This window comes from Cavia porcellus, unplaced genomic scaffold (assembly GCF_034190915.1).
Source record: "Cavia porcellus strain 051 isolate PalLab524CR breed Dunkin Hartley unplaced genomic scaffold, mCavPor4.1 scaffold_16, whole genome shotgun sequence".
NCBI classification, from domain to species: Eukaryota; Metazoa; Chordata; class Mammalia; order Rodentia; family Caviidae; genus Cavia; species Cavia porcellus.
In genome coordinates, this window is record NW_026947499.1 from 57243262 (window position 1) to 57260118 (window position 16857).

Sequence of the window (16857 nt, forward strand, 5' to 3'; positions counted from 1 at the left end):
GGCGGGGCCGGCGGGTCAGAAAGCGGAAGTCGAAGGGAGCTTTCCCGGCGGAGGAGGAAGGAAAAGTTTGCAGGATCACCTCCAGCCTAAGGTGTCGGAGAAACAGCTTACAAAGGGTCTCAGGGTGCTAAGGGGAGGAGACGCCAGGCAGATTGGCCATATACGCCGGCCAGGCCACCGAAGTGTCTCCAAAACCTAAAAGGTGGGAGGACAGGCCGTGCTCAAACTAAATCCACTGATAGTCCACATTTCTTTTAATACTAAGGAATAACTTTAATGGAGTTTTCTCATCTATCTTAGGGAGTCTTTCAGCGAGCCCCATAAAAAGTGTCGTCAAAGTACTGCTGCCAGGGGTGCAGGATCTTTTGGGTTTTTTCTTTCATCTCATTCAATGTACACCGGAACGATTTTAGCATCACTAGACGGAAGTGTGGCAAGGTAGTTGCTAATCCCTATGCGTTGCGACCTACGTAGGCGGAGTCAGAGTTAAACCCAGCTAGAACCTAGCGCCGGAAGTGTATGCCGTACCGCTGCTTGGAGGCGGGAAAGGAAGTGTTCCTGAGGCGGAAGTTTTGCGGGGAATCTTTTGCCTCTAGGACACTTCCTGTTTCCTAGTAACAATAGGAAGTGTCCGCGGACCTGGGGCTAGACACCTAGCTCTTATCAGCTGTACGTTCTTCACTCTTATTTCCTTCCCCTTTTCCCTTATTTTTTTAGTGTCTTCCTCCCCTCTGGCCTCCCTGGAACTCTGGATGAGTGTGCGTGTATGGGAGCGCGAGAAGCCTCCACAGCCATTCCTTGGGGCGCGCGGCTGCAGTTAGGGTAAGGGTCTCAGTGCGCAGGCGCGCTTCCGTTCGTGGTCCCCAACGGACTCGCCCGCGGCGGGAACAAGAAGGGGTTGCTGGTGCGAGGTAGGAGTCCTTAGAGGAAACCCACAGAAGAGTTGATTGACTGGAGAGGATCTCACTGGTTGTTGATTTGAAAAGGGGACTGTGATGAGAATGAGCTTTAGGAGGCGAGAATTCCCGGGAGTAGGTTCAGTAAGGGGATTTAGTGTCGGAGATAGTTGTATGGGGGTCCCAGGGGAGTCGGGAGGGGCTAAAATAGTATAGGAAGCATGAAGCTCTACTGTTGAGAAAGCAAGGGCTTTGAAATGAAGACTCAGTGGTTTTACACATAGGTAGACTGGGCTAACGGGTGGATTAAATGTTGTATTCGGTGACACAGTGATTATGCTTACCACAGTGCTTGGCACGTGGTAATATTTAACAGTCGGTATCATCATCAGTATTAAAAAAAAAAGAAATAAGTGGCATGGATAGAAAAGGGATGAAATAAAATTCTCAGCTTGAAATGAGATGAGACTTTAGCAAGATAATAGTTTAGGTAAAGGGAGTGACCAGGAGAGTCTTGGAAAAGAGACATTATTGACATGGTGAGGACCAGAAGAGGAACCAGTATTCCTCTGAAGGGAACCTCTGACCTCTTAGTCCACAACTGTCAGCTGGAGAAAGTAGCTGCCTCTTCAGGCTTCAAGGCTACTCTTACTGAAGGGTAAAAGGACGAAAACTAGTTTCCTTTTAAGATGCCACAATTTTGAAACTTTATACTTTCAAAATTGTAGAGCAGAGGGTTAGAAACATAAAACCTTTGGGATGCGGTCTGAAAAACATGATACTAGAAATATGATCTACAGTAGGTTATCTCTGTAGACTATAGCTTCCTTATCTGTACCTCTAAGGATAACTTAAGGGTAGAGGAGTTTCCATATTTGGGGAGCTATGCATGGGGAGGCCTTAAATTATGATACCTCCATATTAACTTTTTAGAGAGCAAGTACTTGGGTACTAATAGTAACCTCTGTTGCACATAGAACCAATGCAAAGCTAGTTCAGGCCTTCCTTTTGACCACTGCCCCCTCTTCCCAGGCCCCTACACCAGAGGAAGATGCTACTGCTACTTGTCTACTCCTGAACCTCCAAATTTCTGTCACATTGCCCCATGGAGAATACATCACTCTTATTCAGCTGCTCTGACTGTCAACGCCACTTTCCTAGTCTCCCAGAACTTTCACGACACCGAGAACTGCTCCATTCATCTCCCAATCAGGATAGTGAGGAGGCTGACAGCATCCCTCGGCCCTACCACTGTCAGCAGTGTGGGCGAGGATACCGTCACCCAGGGAGTCTGGTCAACCACCGTCGGACCCACGAGACTGGACTTTTCCCCTGTACCACGTGTGGCAAGGACTTTACCAATCCTATGGCCCTCAAGAGCCACATGAGGACACATGCTCCTGAGGGCCACAATAGGAGCAGGCCCTCTCACCCCAAGGATGCCACTCCATATCTCCAAAGTGAGGCAGTATCTACTGACTCCTGGGGCCAGAGGCTTGGCCCTGGAGAAGGGTGGGAAAACCAGACAAAACATACAAAAGAGACACATGGCTGTGAATCTGGACCTGACCCCAGGACAACTACAGGTACTTTGGAAGATATAGCCACCAAACAAAGAGAAAGCTGGGGAAGCCAGCCAAGTCCTGAAGAGAGTGCTGAGGGCTGGGGTTCTACTACGCACTCCACCAGAGCCCCTCCTCTTCCTACTCCAGCCGGTAACCTCCTTAGCAACTTGGAGCAGTATTTGGCTGAATCGGTAGTGAACTTTACAGGGGGCCAGGAGCCCACACAGTCTCATGCTGAGGAGGAGCGACGGTATAAATGCAGTCAGTGTGGCAAGACCTACAAGCATGCTGGGAGCCTCACCAACCACCGGCAGAGCCACACTCTGGGTATTTACCCTTGTGCCATCTGCTTCAAGGAATTTTCTAACCTCATGGCTCTGAAGAACCACTCCCGACTCCATGCCCAGTATCGGCCTTACCACTGCCCACATTGCCCTCGTGCTTTTCGGCTTCCCCGGGAGCTGCTGGAACACCAGCAGTCTCATGAGTTTGAAAGGCAGGAACAGCCCTGGGAAGATAATGGGATGCCCACGACCAATGGACACACAGATGATGGTGCCCGGGACCAAATACCTACTACAGCGATGCTAAATGGTTTGGAGCTTAGCATTTCTGGGGAACTAGAAGATAGTAGCCTGGAGGAGTACCGGCCTTTCCGCTGTGGAGACTGTGGCCGTACTTATCGCCATGCTGGGAGCCTCATCAACCATCGAAAGAGCCACCAGACTGGTGTTTACCCATGTTCAATCTGTTCCAAGCAGCTGTTTAATGCAGCAGCGCTCAAAAACCATGTGCGGGCTCATCACAGACCCCGGCAAGGAGCTGGCGAAGATGGGCAGTCATCAGCACCAGCTCCCCTGCTGTTGGCTGATACCACTCACCATGAGGAAAAAGCCCCCACCACCACCCTGGACTATCGCCCCTATAAATGCAGTGAATGTGGTCGCGCTTACCGCCACCGGGGGAGCCTGGTGAACCACCGTCATAGCCATCGCACAGGAGAGTACCAGTGTTCCCTTTGTCCCCGCAAGTACCCCAACCTTATGGCCCTGCGCAACCATGTAAGGGTACATTGCAAGGCTGCTCGAAGAAGTACAGATGCAGGGACCAAAAGTTGCCCCAGTCACCTCAAGGTGAAACTTTTGCCTAACTCAGTGGGAACAGAGCCAGCCCTATACACAGATGAAAGACTTGTGTGCAGACATGAAGAAGGGACTGTCAATGTCCCAACAGCAGATACCACATCACCACTAATATGTAGCAACTGTGGGATGCTCTTTGAAGATCGTGATAGCCTTGAACAGCATGACCTGACCCATAGGGAAGGGGGAAATAGGACAGAGACTACAGTGTCACCTCCTAGGGCATTTGCCTGCAAAGACTGTGGTAAGAGCTATCGACACTCAGGCAGCCTTATCAACCACAAGCAGACCCATCAGACAGGGGACTTCAGTTGTGAGGCTTGTGCCAAGCACTTCCACACCATGGCTGCCATGAAAAGCCATTTGCGACGCCATAGTCGGCGGCAGAGCAGGCGTCATCGGAAGCAGGTTAGCAGTGGGGCAGAAGCCAAATTAGATGGGCACTGGGCCCATGAGCTTGGAGATAGTGTTGACCTGGATTCTTCCCAAGACACTTCAAGGGAAAGTCTTTGTGGAACTAAAGACAACTTAGAAAATGATGACAGCTGTTTGCAGGCTCAATCTGAAGGCAACCATTGTGGGCTTGAGAGGGATGAGGCATGTTTCCAGGGTGTTAAAGAGAGTGGAGGCACTGAAGGAGGACTGGAAAAGCAGGAAACCTGTTTCCTTGATAACTTGGACATCCCAGGTGATGAAGCAAATGGGACTTGCTTCCCTGATGGCCTCACTGGGGTGGATGAAGATCATAAAATGACGGGTGAGCCTACCTCATCTTCCCACTCTGCTGAAACTGTCACCAGCTGGCAGACTGAGATCACTCATAAGTGTTCAGACTGTGGGCATTCTTTCCCCCATGCCACAGGACTGCTGAGCCATAGGCCCTGCCATCCACCAGGCATTTATCAATGTTCCCTCTGCCCAAAGGAGTTTGACTCTCTGCCTGGCCTACGCAGTCACTTCCAGGACCATGGGCCAGGGGAGGCAACCTCAGCGCAGCCTTTCCTTTGCTGCCTCTGTGGTATGATCTTTCCTGGACGGGCTGGCTACAGGCTTCACTGGCGCCAGGTTCACAGCTCCTCTGGCATGACTGAGGGCTCAGAGGAGGATGGGGAAGAGGAAGGAGCAGCAGAGGTAGCCTCCACTCATAGCCCTCCACTTCAGCTTTCGGAAGCAGAGTTGCTAAATCAGCTGCAGCGGGAGGTAGAAGCGCTAGATGGAGCAGGTTATGGGCACATCTGTGGTTGCTGTGGTCAAACCTATGATGACCTGGGGAGCCTGGAGCGTCACCACCAAAGTCAAAGTTTGGAGAATACCATAAACAAGGCTCCGAGCCACTTAGAAGCATCAAGTGATGCCACAGAGATAGCTGCAGAGGGTGTCCTTGAGGACACAGTGCCCTCTATCTCTGGAGAGGGTGAAGACACAAAATCTGAAGAGGGAGTGAGTGACACAGTTGTAGACAGCCTTTGCATGCAGGTTGGTGAAAGTTTTTTAGAGGTTCATCCCCGCCCCTTCCGTTGCAACCAGTGTGGCAAGACCTATCGCCATGGGGGCAGCCTGGTAAATCACCGCAAGATCCACCAAACTGGGGATTTCATCTGCCCTGTCTGTTCCCGCTGCTATCCCAACCTGGCTGCCTACCGTAACCATCTGCGGAACCACCCTCGATGCAAAGGCTTTGAGCCCCAGATAGGGCCCATCCCAGATGCAGAGTGCAGCAGTGAACCCCAGAATGTGGCAGAGACAGGACCAGAGCAGGCAGAAATGGGGAAGCTCCAAGAAGAACTTAAAGTGGAACCCCAGGAGGAGGTGGCCACGGTGAAAGAGGAGAAGGGGGAGGAGACCCCTATGAAAGGGAAAGAGATAGAGCCATTGTTGGAGACAGCAGAGAAGGGCTGTCAGACTGAGGCCAACTCTGAGCGACCTTTCAGCTGTGAGGTGTGTGGCCGCTCATACAAGCATGCTGGCAGTCTCATCAATCACCGACAAAGCCACCAGACTGGCCACTTTGGCTGCCAGGCCTGCTCCAAGGGCTTCTCAAACCTCATGTCCCTTAAGAACCACCGGCGCATCCATGCAGACCCTCAGCGTTTCCGCTGCAGTGAATGCGGAAAAGCCTTTCGCTTGCGAAAGCAACTAGCTAGTCACCAGCGGGTTCACATTGAATGGCATGGCAATGGGGTAACCCGAAAGCTGATCCGGGAAGATAGGCCCTTCCGATGTGGGCAGTGTGGGCGGACCTACCGCCATGCTGGCAGTCTCCTGAACCACCGGCGCAGCCATGAGACAGGCCAGTATAGCTGCCCTTCCTGCCCCAAGACCTATTCCAACCGCATGGCCCTAAAGGACCACCAGAGACTACACTCTGAGAGTCGGCGGAGACGAGCAGGGCGGTCCCGGCAGACAGTAGCGCGCTGTGCCCTCTGTGGTCGTGGCTTTCCTGGCCGGGGATCTTTGGAGCGGCACCTGCGGGAACATGAAGAAGAGACCAAAGGGGAGCTGGCCCGTGGCCAAGGAAGCTCAAATGACACAGAGAATAGTGAGGGGAACCTGGCCAATAACCAGGAATTAGAGGGCAGATCAGGGGGTACCGAGTCAGAACCCCAGCTAGAGGATGAAGCCATGAGGCCAGAGGAACATACTCAGAATCCAGCTGGGACAGCAGATTCAGAAGCCACAGACCCCCTCTCCTGGGACGTGGGAAAAGTAGATGGGTGGGAAGGAGAGAGAGAACTGGTAAACCACAATGGAAGTTTGGTTCCTCAGGGTCAGATATTGACCAAGTCAGAAGACCAGTCAGAGGTCAGTGCCCCTAATAGGAGTCCTTGCCACCTTGCTGACAGCCAGTCCAGTGGACCTAGTATTAGTCACTTGGATAGCTGGAATAATGGAGATAGCCCTCAGCTCCAGCCAGAGAGCCGCTCCTATTCCTGCTGCCAGTGTGGCAAGACCTACCGCCAGTCAGATGGTTTCTTGAGTCACAACACCCATAAGTCAGACCTCTACTATTGCCTGCTCTGCTCTGAGGAGTTCTTAAATCCTATGGCTACTAAGAGTCACAACCGTAACCATGTATCTGCCCAGGCATTTTCGTGCCCTGACTGTGGCATAGTCTTTGAGTCTCACCATGAATTGGCCACTCATTTGGAGACTCATGCTATAGGCCACAATCAATTGCCAAATCAAATAGAAGAAGCTGGACCCATAGAGGGCAAAGTGGGTCTCCCTGATCAAGGGGAAGCTCAGGAGGCTCTATCAGAAACTCTCAGAGCCTCAGGAGAGGACTCCGAGGAAGCTAGCAGAGGGCAAGAAATAAACATCACAGGGGCTGACAACAAGGAGCGGCCCTTCCGCTGTGCCCAGTGTGGGCGTTCCTATCGCCATGCTGGCAGCCTGCTGAACCACCAGAAGGCCCACACCATTGGCCTCTATCCCTGCTCCTTGTGCCCTAAACTTCTGCCCAACCTACTATCTCTTAAGAACCATGGCAGAACCCACACAGACCCCAAGCGTCACCGCTGCAGCATCTGTGGCAAGGCCTTCCAGACAGCTGCCCGGCTAGAGGGACATAGGAGGGTCCATGCACCCCAAGAGGGGCCTTTCACATGCCTCCGTTGTCCCCGTCACTTCCGCCGTCGTATCAGCTTCCTGCAGCACCAGCAGCAACACCAGGAAGAGTGGACAGTGGCCAGCTCTGGTAAGCGGAAATGAATGGACTTGGGAAGCAGAATTGGCCCCTTCAATTGAGAAGGCCAGTTAGGGTACTCAGGCAAAACTGGGCCCCAAAGTGAGTGGGAGAGCAAGGAGGAGAGTCACATGGAATCCAAGGGATGGTGGGGGACCTGCTGGTAGAGTGAAAAATAGTTTGAAGATGCTGCCTTTTGAGCAGCCAAGATCCAAACCTTTGCATTAAATAAACAGATGACATGATGGGTTGGGGGATTATGATATGAAAAGTGGTCATAGGTAGAGGCAGCCCTGTGGGCTCCTTTGCTATAGCCCAACAGGAGTGGCCTTTTTGTTTTGACTTGGGTACCTGGGTACCACCTGACTACTGTGTCTGAAAACCTTTCTGATTCAGCTAGTAATGTGTTCTAGAGAAAAGGATGAAGCCATCAGTTTTGTCTATTTTCTGTCCTAGAGTGCACAGGGAACCAGGAAGTTAGGAAGGGAGCACGGACCTGGGAGTAACTGGGAGTCCCAGGATTCTTAGGCTTTCATGCAGGTAGTTGGGGAATGGCCTTTTGGGCTTCAGGACATGTGGGGTGTGCCCCCTCAGTGACTCCCACTGACTGGACTTTTGTGGCTTCACTGCTAACTTTGGTAAATGAGACTGGATCACTCATCAGTATTTAACTCTGTCTCTCCCAAAAGCTTTTTTTTTCTTCTTTTTGAGACAGGGTCTTGCTATGTGGTTCAGGCTGGTCTCGAACTTGCCATGATCCTCCTGCCACAGCCTCCAAGTGCTAGGATTACAGGCGTGTGCCACCATGCCTGGCTGTCCCTACATCTTGTCCTTGTTTTCCTCTTTGTTTCTTGGGAACTATTTTTTTTTTTAATTTGTTTTTGAGTTAGGGTCTCACTTTGTAGCCCAGGCTGGTCTCTCCTTACAGTGATCTTCGTGCCTCCGTCTCCCAAGTGGTTGGGTTAGAGGCATGCGCCACCTCACCCAACTGCAGACCATTTTAGACTCCAACCAAACCACCATTTTCCACCTGCATGCACATATCACACACCCCTCCCCACCTCCTCAGGACACCTTTAATTGGAAACCTGAGTCAGACATAATTGTTTCTTTGAAGCCAGGCCCTGCCATGGCTCCAGCAGTCATCAGGCCCTATCTCTCATCATCTTATCAGAGGGCATCTGCACTGAGTAGACTTGCCTCCACCCAGCCCACAGAAGATGAGATGTGGGGGAGTGGGGCAGGGACAACCTATTCCTCACCAAGCCCTGGGCTCACGCTGTACTCTTAGTAGAGGAGAATACATTCCATATAGTGGCTGCCTAGTGTGGGTATCCCCGAGATGGTGAGCCCTTGACCAGAACTTACCAGGGAAGGAGGCAGAGGGTGAATAACACAGTCCCTTCAAGTAGAAGAAAGGAATGTCTCTCAGGGTGAAACATTTCTTGTGAGTTCAAGGGAAATAAATGAGAGCAGATAGGGCTGGAAAAGTGACAGGGAGTCTTAGGGTTCTCCTCTGGTGCCACAAATTGGGGAGGGCTTGCCACACTTGGGAGGTGTGCCATCTGCCTTCGCAGTGACCTCTGCTCTCTCCTCAGGAGCTGAAGTGACACCAACAGCAAGCAAAGGAGATTTGTCATTGCCTCTTCCATCCACCTCCACAGCCCCACTCCTGGACCCTTCACCCCAGTGGCCTGCAGACCTCAGCTTCTCCCTCTGAACTTCCAAGTCTCCAAAGATCAGAACACTGGAGAGTGGGTGCAGGCAGAGACGGGCTTGATCTCCATGTTTCTCTCAGGAGTAGCTTGGGCATCCCCAGCTCTTCTCACTCCCTGTGATGAGTACCCAAGAAGGGAGTGGGATGTTTCTCATGTCCCTGCTATTGAAGGATCTTCTTCCCCCAATCTTTGTCACCATGCTCTGCCAAAATGCGTGGGCCACCCTTGCCAGCCAGATTGCAACACCAGGGAAAGGCAGGTACAGAGAGCACCATGAGTGGAAATGTTGCCTGTGAAAGGGGAGCCTTTTGCTACAGTTTGTAACTTATTTTCTAAAGTCTATTTTGTAACAATTTATTTAAGTTTTAAAAAAGGAAAATTGCTCCCCCCCCCAAAAAAAAAAAGATTTTCAAAACAGGTGGCTGGTGTGATTGTCTCTGAGGAATAAAGGGTAGGGACAGCAGGGGACACCTGCATTGGAGAGCAAAGCTGTGTGGGAGCATCCACAGGTGACATCCCTGTCCTGCAGGGTGGGGACGGGGCATCTGCTGGTCCTCAGTAGCTCTTTCTGATTGCCATCGATGGGTTCTTGGGCCTGCCCCAGGGCCTAGAACACACTTGGGGACATGGAGGGGCAGACATGTTGAGGTGGGCGTTGTCTCATTTTTCTGACATTCTGTGTGTGAACAGCCCAGAGTCACTTGTCAACAGCTGGCTGGTTGGCCTATTAAGGAAAACAAGAAGAATATAGTTAGCTTTATCTTCTCAATCTTGTTCTCTTCTGTAAAGGAGTAGGGTCTGTCCTGGCTTCCGTACTCCAAGGTGCACAATGGGGAAGAGCCACAGTTAGAATGCACGTGGGTCTGTCCACTGCTCCAGTCCATCCTGGGCAGCTACAGGTGGGTCAGGATAGTCTTTTCCCCAAATAGAGACAGAAGAAATCTGGAGCAGGTAGGAAGCACCAGGACACTTACGTGAGCTGGCCGGACAGCTCCCAGCCTCCATCTCAGGCTCTGGCTCCTCAGCGAAATAGACCTGCCAATCCAAACTGCTGACCCAGTCCTCGTAAACGGGCAGTGCCGTGAACACGGCGGGTCTCACAGGGCCTTGGCAGGCATCTCCAAAGCTGTGTAACCCAGCCAGGAACCATGTGCCCCTCACCTCACGTACCAATGGTGCCCCCGATAGGCCCTGTCAGGGGTCAGTGACAGTGGGTTATTTCTTCTACTTATGCAGCTGCAGGAGGGCAGAAGGGGCTAAACTGCTGGTTATTGGGGGCTGGTTGGCAGAACAGATAGTTCTAGTGAGAGGTAGGCTAGAGGCCAAGCTTGGTAGGTTGTCTCCTCATGTGAAAGGAAGCCAGGAGTCTACTGGCTAACATTTGGAACTGGGGCTCACCTCACAGCGGGGCAGCTCACCCACCACACTGGTACACACCATCCCTGGCACAATGGGAATGCCATCACCCCCAGGGGCTGCATGGAGCCGGCCACAGGCCCTAGGCCCCAGGAGGGTCACAAGCACTGTCTGCAGGGAGCTCACACCTGTAGGAAAGAAAAAAGCAGGCTGCCCAGCAGCCTTTAGGCTGGATAGGAAACTGCTGGTAACCCCAGTCCTACATACCTGCATCTTGGGCCAACCCCAGGACCCAGCCACGTTCCCCATCAGGCAGGTAGTGGTCAGCATAGGGCAGGCAAAGGGGTCGTAGACTGGGGCCCAGGGTCACAGGCTGGGCCAGCAACAAGAGGGCTACATCATAGCCCCCTTCTGGGTGTGTGTAGGCCCCGTGCAGGATGAGTTGCTTCAGGCCTCTTTCCTCTGGTCCCGCCCCCAGCCCTATGCTCCATTCTTCCAGAGTCTGGCGCCTGTGCAGAGGCAGCATTGACAACTCTTAAGTGACTGGGCTTGGACAGGGCACACAAGGGTTAGGGCTGCAGGGCTCACCCGATGAAGCAGTGGGCAGCTGTCAGCACCACCTCCTCTGATACTAAGGCTCCACCACAGACCAGCTTCCCCTGATGCTTCAGCCTTGCATCCCAGGGCCACGGAGAAGGGGCTTTTGCCTGGGGACCCTCTCTCCTTAAGGATCCGCAGGCTGAAACAGATGGATTTTATTATCTGACTTGTTAAGCACTCATTAGGCCAAGCACTTCCTAGTGCTGTTAAATCCTCCTAATATCCTTTTAGGTTCACTTGTGTTACCCTCATTAACAAAGGTTCCAGAGAGGTTAAGTGACTTCCTATCTCTGTACTAAAAGCAACTAGTAGCAGATGGGATTAAAAACCAGAGCCTGACTGAGTGTGGTAGCAGTAATCTACTGGGAGGCTAAGGAGGGAGGAGCTCCATGAGTTCCAGGCCAGCCTGCTTTACGTAGTGAGACCCTGTCTCAAAGAAACAAAAAAGGCCATGGGATTTAGCTCACAGGCACTAGTGCCTGCCTGGCAAGTACAAGGTTGTGAGTTCAATCACTGGTACAAAAATTTTAAAAAGGCCAGAACCTGAAGTTTTTAAGCCTGGGGCATCTGAGAGTACTCTGTCTCAGTCCTCCAGGAAGGACCCTATTCCTTACTTCCAGTTCCCCTGTCTGCATCCCTCCAGGGTAAGACTCACTCCAGAATCCCTGGCCCATTAGTGCTTCCTTTAACATCAAGATACTGCTTTCCTTTTTTTTTTTTTTTTTTGTCTTTTTGAGACAGGGTCTTGCTAGGCAGTTCAGGCTGGCCATATGCTCAGTGCAAAGATCCTCCAATCTCAACCTCATGAGTGCTGGTATTACAGGCATGCACCACCATGCCTGGTTTAAGATAATTGCTTTCTTCCCAGGCATAAATTTGCATGTAGTTTGCATGTTGCTTGCTTCCTGCCAGGATTCTGAATGTAGGCCCTGCCTGTTTGATTTTGCTGGTTCCCTGCCTGGAGGCTTGCTGTTTCCTTAGAAAACCTTCATCCAGGGCTGGGGATTTAGCTCAGTGGCTCAAATGCTTGCCTGGTGAGGGTGAGGTTGTGATTTTGATCCCTCACAAAAAAAAAAAAAAAAAAAAAGCTAGGTGTGGTGGCGCATGCCTGTGATCTCAGCACTGGGGGGGGGGGGGGGAGGCCTGAGGCAGGAGACCAGCCTGGGCTACAAAAATGACCTCAAGACCAGCCTGAACCGCATAGCAAGATCTTGTCTCAAAACAAAACAAAAAGAAAAAGAAAGAAAACCATCCAACTGGGAATGGTGGTACATGCATGTAATCCCTGCACTGGGAAGCTGAGGCAGGAGGATCACCATAAATTCAAGGCTAGTCTAACCTACACAGTGAGTTCAAGGCCAGCCTGCATTACATAACCAAACCTTGTCTCAAAACCAACAACCCACTTTCCTAAATTTCAAACTCATTAAGCTGCAAAACATGCCCCTTAGCCCTACTGGAGCTGAAAAGGGGCTGGCAGAGAGGTATGTGGCCTGAGCCTGGAGTCTAGGTTCTGGGAGTCAAGGGACTGAGGGCCAGGACAGTCGGGAGCTGAGACTGTGACCTGGAGGAGCAGGCTACCTCTCTCTGTTTAAGTCTAGGACACCACTTAAAGCCCCTTGTAGCCTTTCCTTAGCAGTGTGGGGACCCTGTATCAGTTCAGTATTCTGACTGAAGTTTGCTTCATTATGGCTCCTAGCTGCTGCCCAGAGGTCCTCACAAAGACCAGGATATTCCCACATGGCCCACTCCCCACACCCACTGCTCGTACCTACACAGCTGTCCTCATCACTGATATCCGGGGTCCCTGGGTTCTGGGCCAGAAAGGCTGCTCCCTGAGCTCGAACCTGCAGCCAGGAGCTGTGAGCAGCTGTGTCAGTCAGGAGCACAGGAGTGTCTTCCTGGGCACATCTTGATGCAAAGCTGATGATCCCAGCCTGAACCCAGTATCCACTGGGCTCTTGGCACAACACAGGGCCCCCAGAATCTCCCTGGAACCAGGCAATGGAGCCAAGAACACACCTGAGCCCCCAGACTGCCTGGGGATACACCCCCTGACTATAACCCTTCCATCCTTTTCTTCGAGTTGTGCCCCCAGTTTAAAGCTAGACCTCCCCTTCTCCCTTCCCCTCCTCCCTGTCAGACCTGGCATGGTCCCTGCATCCCAGGCGGGGTACCCCCACACAGCATCCCAGGTCGAGCTGGGCTGGCCAGCAGACGCTGGTGCAGGCGGTTGTAGAGACAGTTACATGTGGGGCGGCTGATTAGACGCAGGCGCAGGTTCCGGAGGGTCCTGGGAGCTACCAAAGGGATGAAGACTGAGACTGGAGTCTAGGTTCTGGGAGGCAAGGGGGACTAGGGACTGTGACGGTTGGGAGCAGACCCAGGCAAGCAGACTGCCTCTCTGGGCTTAAGTCTAGGACACCACTTACCATTACTGGTGTCTTGATCCCAACCAGTGGCCCAGCAAAAGGCTCCAAAGGGGAAGCGATGGTCAGGCTGGGGCAGGCAGAGGGGTGTGCGGGTCGTAGGGCGGGCAAGCCGTAGCAGGGCCAGGTCTGAGCCCTGGCTGTAGTGGTTAAAGGACCGAGGCAACTGCAGGGCAGCTACTCCCACCTCCTCAGCTCCTGGACTCAGCCCCTCATGCTGCAGAGAACCCAGGACAACCGACCAGGAACCCAGTTCTGTTGCTGCTGCCCTAGAATTGGAAGGAAGACCCAGATTGTGGAGTGCAGGGAAGACAGTGACTCCCTGGGACATAACAGCGCTGGTACCTGGAAGACTGACCAACAGCAGTCTGTCTCTTCAAGCATAATCCTCTTTTCTCAACCTCAGTTTATTTATTGATAAAGCCACCATAAAAGGTTGTTAGGATTAATCTGATAGCGCTGAGGATATAGCTCAGTGGCATAAGTGCCTGTCTGGCAAGCACAAGGTCCTGAGTTTAATTCCCAGTACCAAACAAACAAAAAACCAACAAAACTTGATAATATATACCTGGCACAGGACACAGACCTAATACTCTATTTTAGGGGAAGGATCAGTCTTATTGGGCTTAGAGACAAATGATCCATCTCCAAAGCCAGAGACCTCTCTGATCCCATCATGACTCACTTTTCGAAGCAGTGGGCAGCAGTAAGGACCCAGGTGTCTGCCACTAGGGAGCCACTGCAGATGTGGACTCCCTGCTGCCGCACGCTGGCTTGCCAGGGCCATTCACTGGGGACTGTGTTGCCTTCCTGAGGCTCAGGGGGGCCAGGTCCACGCTGCCCACAAGCTGTGGAGAAGAGTAGGTCATACCAACAGCAGACCCTTGTCCTGCTTCACCCCAGGCCTAACCCAGGCCCAAGACCTTAGAAGGTTCCCCGGACCTTACCACGCTGAGTTGCTTGAAGACCTGGGAACAGAGAAACAGAGGTGAGACTTAGGCACTTTAGTTGCTGAGTCCAGGTTTGATGGAAAAGATGGGCTGGGGTGAGCAGCTCCAAGTTCTTGCCTATGACTCTGCATACCTCACCAGCCCCTCCCAAAATGAAAATATATGAGGTTGAGAAGTAGCTTTTATTGGAACCCATTCAGAGTACACACTCGGTAATTAATTCTCCTCCCTCAGCTGGGCTCAGCATTCTCAGGCCTGAGGAGCAGGGCCTGGGGTTCAGCTTGGGACCAGGCCAACCCTCCTCCAGGCTTCAGAACCCCTGCTACTGCTACTCCCACAGCTGAGTCAGGGAAGTGGCCCATTTATGTGGGAAGCATTAGCTTAATTGTGCCTTCAGCCATGGAGGCTTTAAGTGGAAGGGATAGAGGCCTTCATCATATCTGAGTGAGGAAGGGCCTCCAGAAGTAACTTATCCCATGGTGTCGTAACGACTCAGACTCATCTTCCCACGAGCTGCCAGAGATCCCACCAAAGGGTCCCTGTCCTGCCTCGTCCCCATCTCAGATATATACACATAGGTCCATTGGACATCTGGTGCAGGAGAGCCAAGATGTGACAGGAAACATGGGGAAGAGGGTGCAGAAACTGCCTGAGGTAATTCTGGAAGCCAACAGGCAGGCAGGATGCAAGGAATACACATAGGAATGATGACAGTCTCTACAGACACTCTTAACTTGGCCTGAGAAAGTCAAACCCACTTATTTTCACACAGGTGGCTATGTATGTCCCCCACCCACCCACCCACCCACACACACACGATGCACAGCCACACACAGGTATCGCCACACCACACAGATAGCTTACCCTCTATGAAGACCAGTGCTCCCAGGACAAGCAGCCCTGGTCCCCAGCCTTGCTTCATGCTGCTCCAGGGCACTCTGCTTCCTGTGCTCTGGTTCTCCGAGAGGCCACTTGGGTCTCCCTGGCTCCACCTCTGCTCCGCCCCCAGCTGGCTAGGAGTCAGGCGTCTTTGCTTTTTTTGGGGCTGAAGGGAGCCAGCAGCTCTTAACTCAGGAGCTATGGCTGTGTGACCTTGGGCTGATTACCACCCATCTTTAGACCTGGATCATGGAGCCAGACTGCCCTGGTTCGAATCTCCACTCATTACTTCAGTGCCCTTCAACAATTAACCTGTCCGTGTCTTTCTGAAAAACTTAAAAGTTGTTGAACATAAAAATAACATAAGAGCCTAGCTTCTAGTAGACTCACTGCCAGCATGGGAACATCATCATGAGGGAGCTGTGAAGGTCACAGATGGAGGCTCCCCTGGTTACCAGGTTTCATTTCAGCTTCCCTGTGTTTCAGGCCAGGGCCAGGTAAGTTTCACATTCCTTGTCTCCATGTCTGCTTCTGAGCAGTGTGTACAGGATTAAGTGTCTGTTGAGCTCAGTCTCTACTTCTTGCTGGTTGTGAACTTATTGTAAATCCCAACATCTCTCTGGACCTGCTGCCTTTCCAGGAAACAGGTAGTGTGGTACTCACTTTTCTTTCTTTCTTTCTTTTTTGTACTAAGGATCAAACTCAACCTCATGCTTGCCAGGCAGGCACTTATGCCACTGAGCTAAATCCCCAGCCCCTCCACCTTTCTTGAAAATGGGAAAGACTAGGTTGGAAAGAATCCTTTTTCTCTTTGATTTATAGTTCAGGCCAGCTCAGACTGTTCAGAAACCCTGATCTTACCCCAGAGTTTATCACACAGACACTGATGCCAAATGGCCCAGGTAAACTCAAACTGTGGTAGGACAGGGCTGGGGCAGCTCAGAAGCAGAGTGCTTGCCTTTTTTTGTGTGTGTGTTTTTCATTTTTATTGGTACCAGGGATCGAACTCATGACCGCCTGCTGGCAAGGCAGGTGCTTATGCTGCTGAGCTAAATCCCCAGCCCCCATGCTTGCCTTTTTTTCAGTGCATGTGTGAGGCCCTACACTGAAGGTGAGGGGTAAGTCAGATCTCCTTAACCCCTTCACAGCACTAAATATGTGATCTTAGGTACAGCCTCTCTATCTTGATTTCTTCACTGATAGGGATACTAACAGTGTTTGGCTCTTACAGTTGGCACAAGGATTAATTTATTTACATGTTAACGTAAGTTCTTAAAACAGTGTTTAGCATGTGGCTAAGTCCTCAGAACATAATAGGAAAAAATAAAACAAAAAAACACACCCTAGTCCTGACCCTTCAGGTCTACCTGGCTTGGATTGGTAGATAAGGCAGCTGGAGGAATTAAGGTTAGATACAGGAAGAAGTTCCCAACCAATACAGATGGAGCCAGAAGGGCAATGTGTCCCGGCAGGTGCATGTATAACTCTACCAGGAAGGGAACATTGGCTCCTATAGGCAGCAAGAACAAGCTGCCAGCCTGTTTTCTAGGGGTGGGGGCTGACAGCATCCTAGGCCTGGCTGACTCTCCACGCCCAAGTGAGACTAACAACAAACACCTTTCTTGGGCAGGCTCTCC

At 51.8% G+C, this 16857-nt stretch overlaps 2 protein-coding genes across 6 annotated transcripts; one reads left to right on the top strand and one right to left on the bottom strand.

Annotated features, from left to right (window-relative positions):
* Nucleotides 1-2: 2 nt before the first annotated feature.
* On the top strand, nt 3-9423 carry Znf646 (zinc finger protein 646). Of its 4 annotated transcripts, none has more exons than XM_003477888.5 (4): nt 3-91; nt 718-822; nt 1929-7300; nt 8887-9423. In XM_003477888.5, exons 3-4 carry the CDS (start codon nt 2002-2004, stop codon nt 9006-9008), a joined length of 5421 nt encoding a protein of 1806 aa, XP_003477936.2. In that variant the 5' UTR covers nt 3-91; nt 718-822; nt 1929-2001; the 3' UTR covers nt 9009-9423. The 4 variants fall into 4 exon arrangements, with proteins under 4 accessions (XP_003477936.2, XP_012997297.2, XP_012997298.2 ...); XM_013141843.3 differs by having other exon boundaries at nt 36-202; XM_013141844.3 differs by lacking the exon at nt 3-91 and having other exon boundaries at nt 235-911.
* Prss53 (serine protease 53) lies at nt 9345-16765 on the bottom strand. 2 transcript variants are annotated; one of them, XM_005007591.4, is made up of 11 exons: nt 15206-16765; nt 14339-14359; nt 14077-14239; nt 13395-13660; nt 13108-13262; nt 12734-12953; nt 10951-11101; nt 10630-10871; nt 10405-10550; nt 9981-10197; nt 9345-9730 (listed from the first exon to the last, which is right to left on the bottom strand). In XM_005007591.4, the coding sequence occupies exons 1-11, from the start codon at nt 15261-15263 to the stop codon at nt 9711-9713; spliced, it is 1659 nt and encodes a 552-aa protein (XP_005007648.1). In that variant the 5' UTR covers nt 15264-16765; the 3' UTR covers nt 9345-9710. The 2 variants fall into 2 exon arrangements, with proteins under 2 accessions (XP_005007648.1, XP_012997300.1); XM_013141846.3 differs by lacking the exon at nt 15206-16765 and having other exon boundaries at nt 14339-15124.
* Nucleotides 16766-16857: the final 92 nt, after the last annotated feature.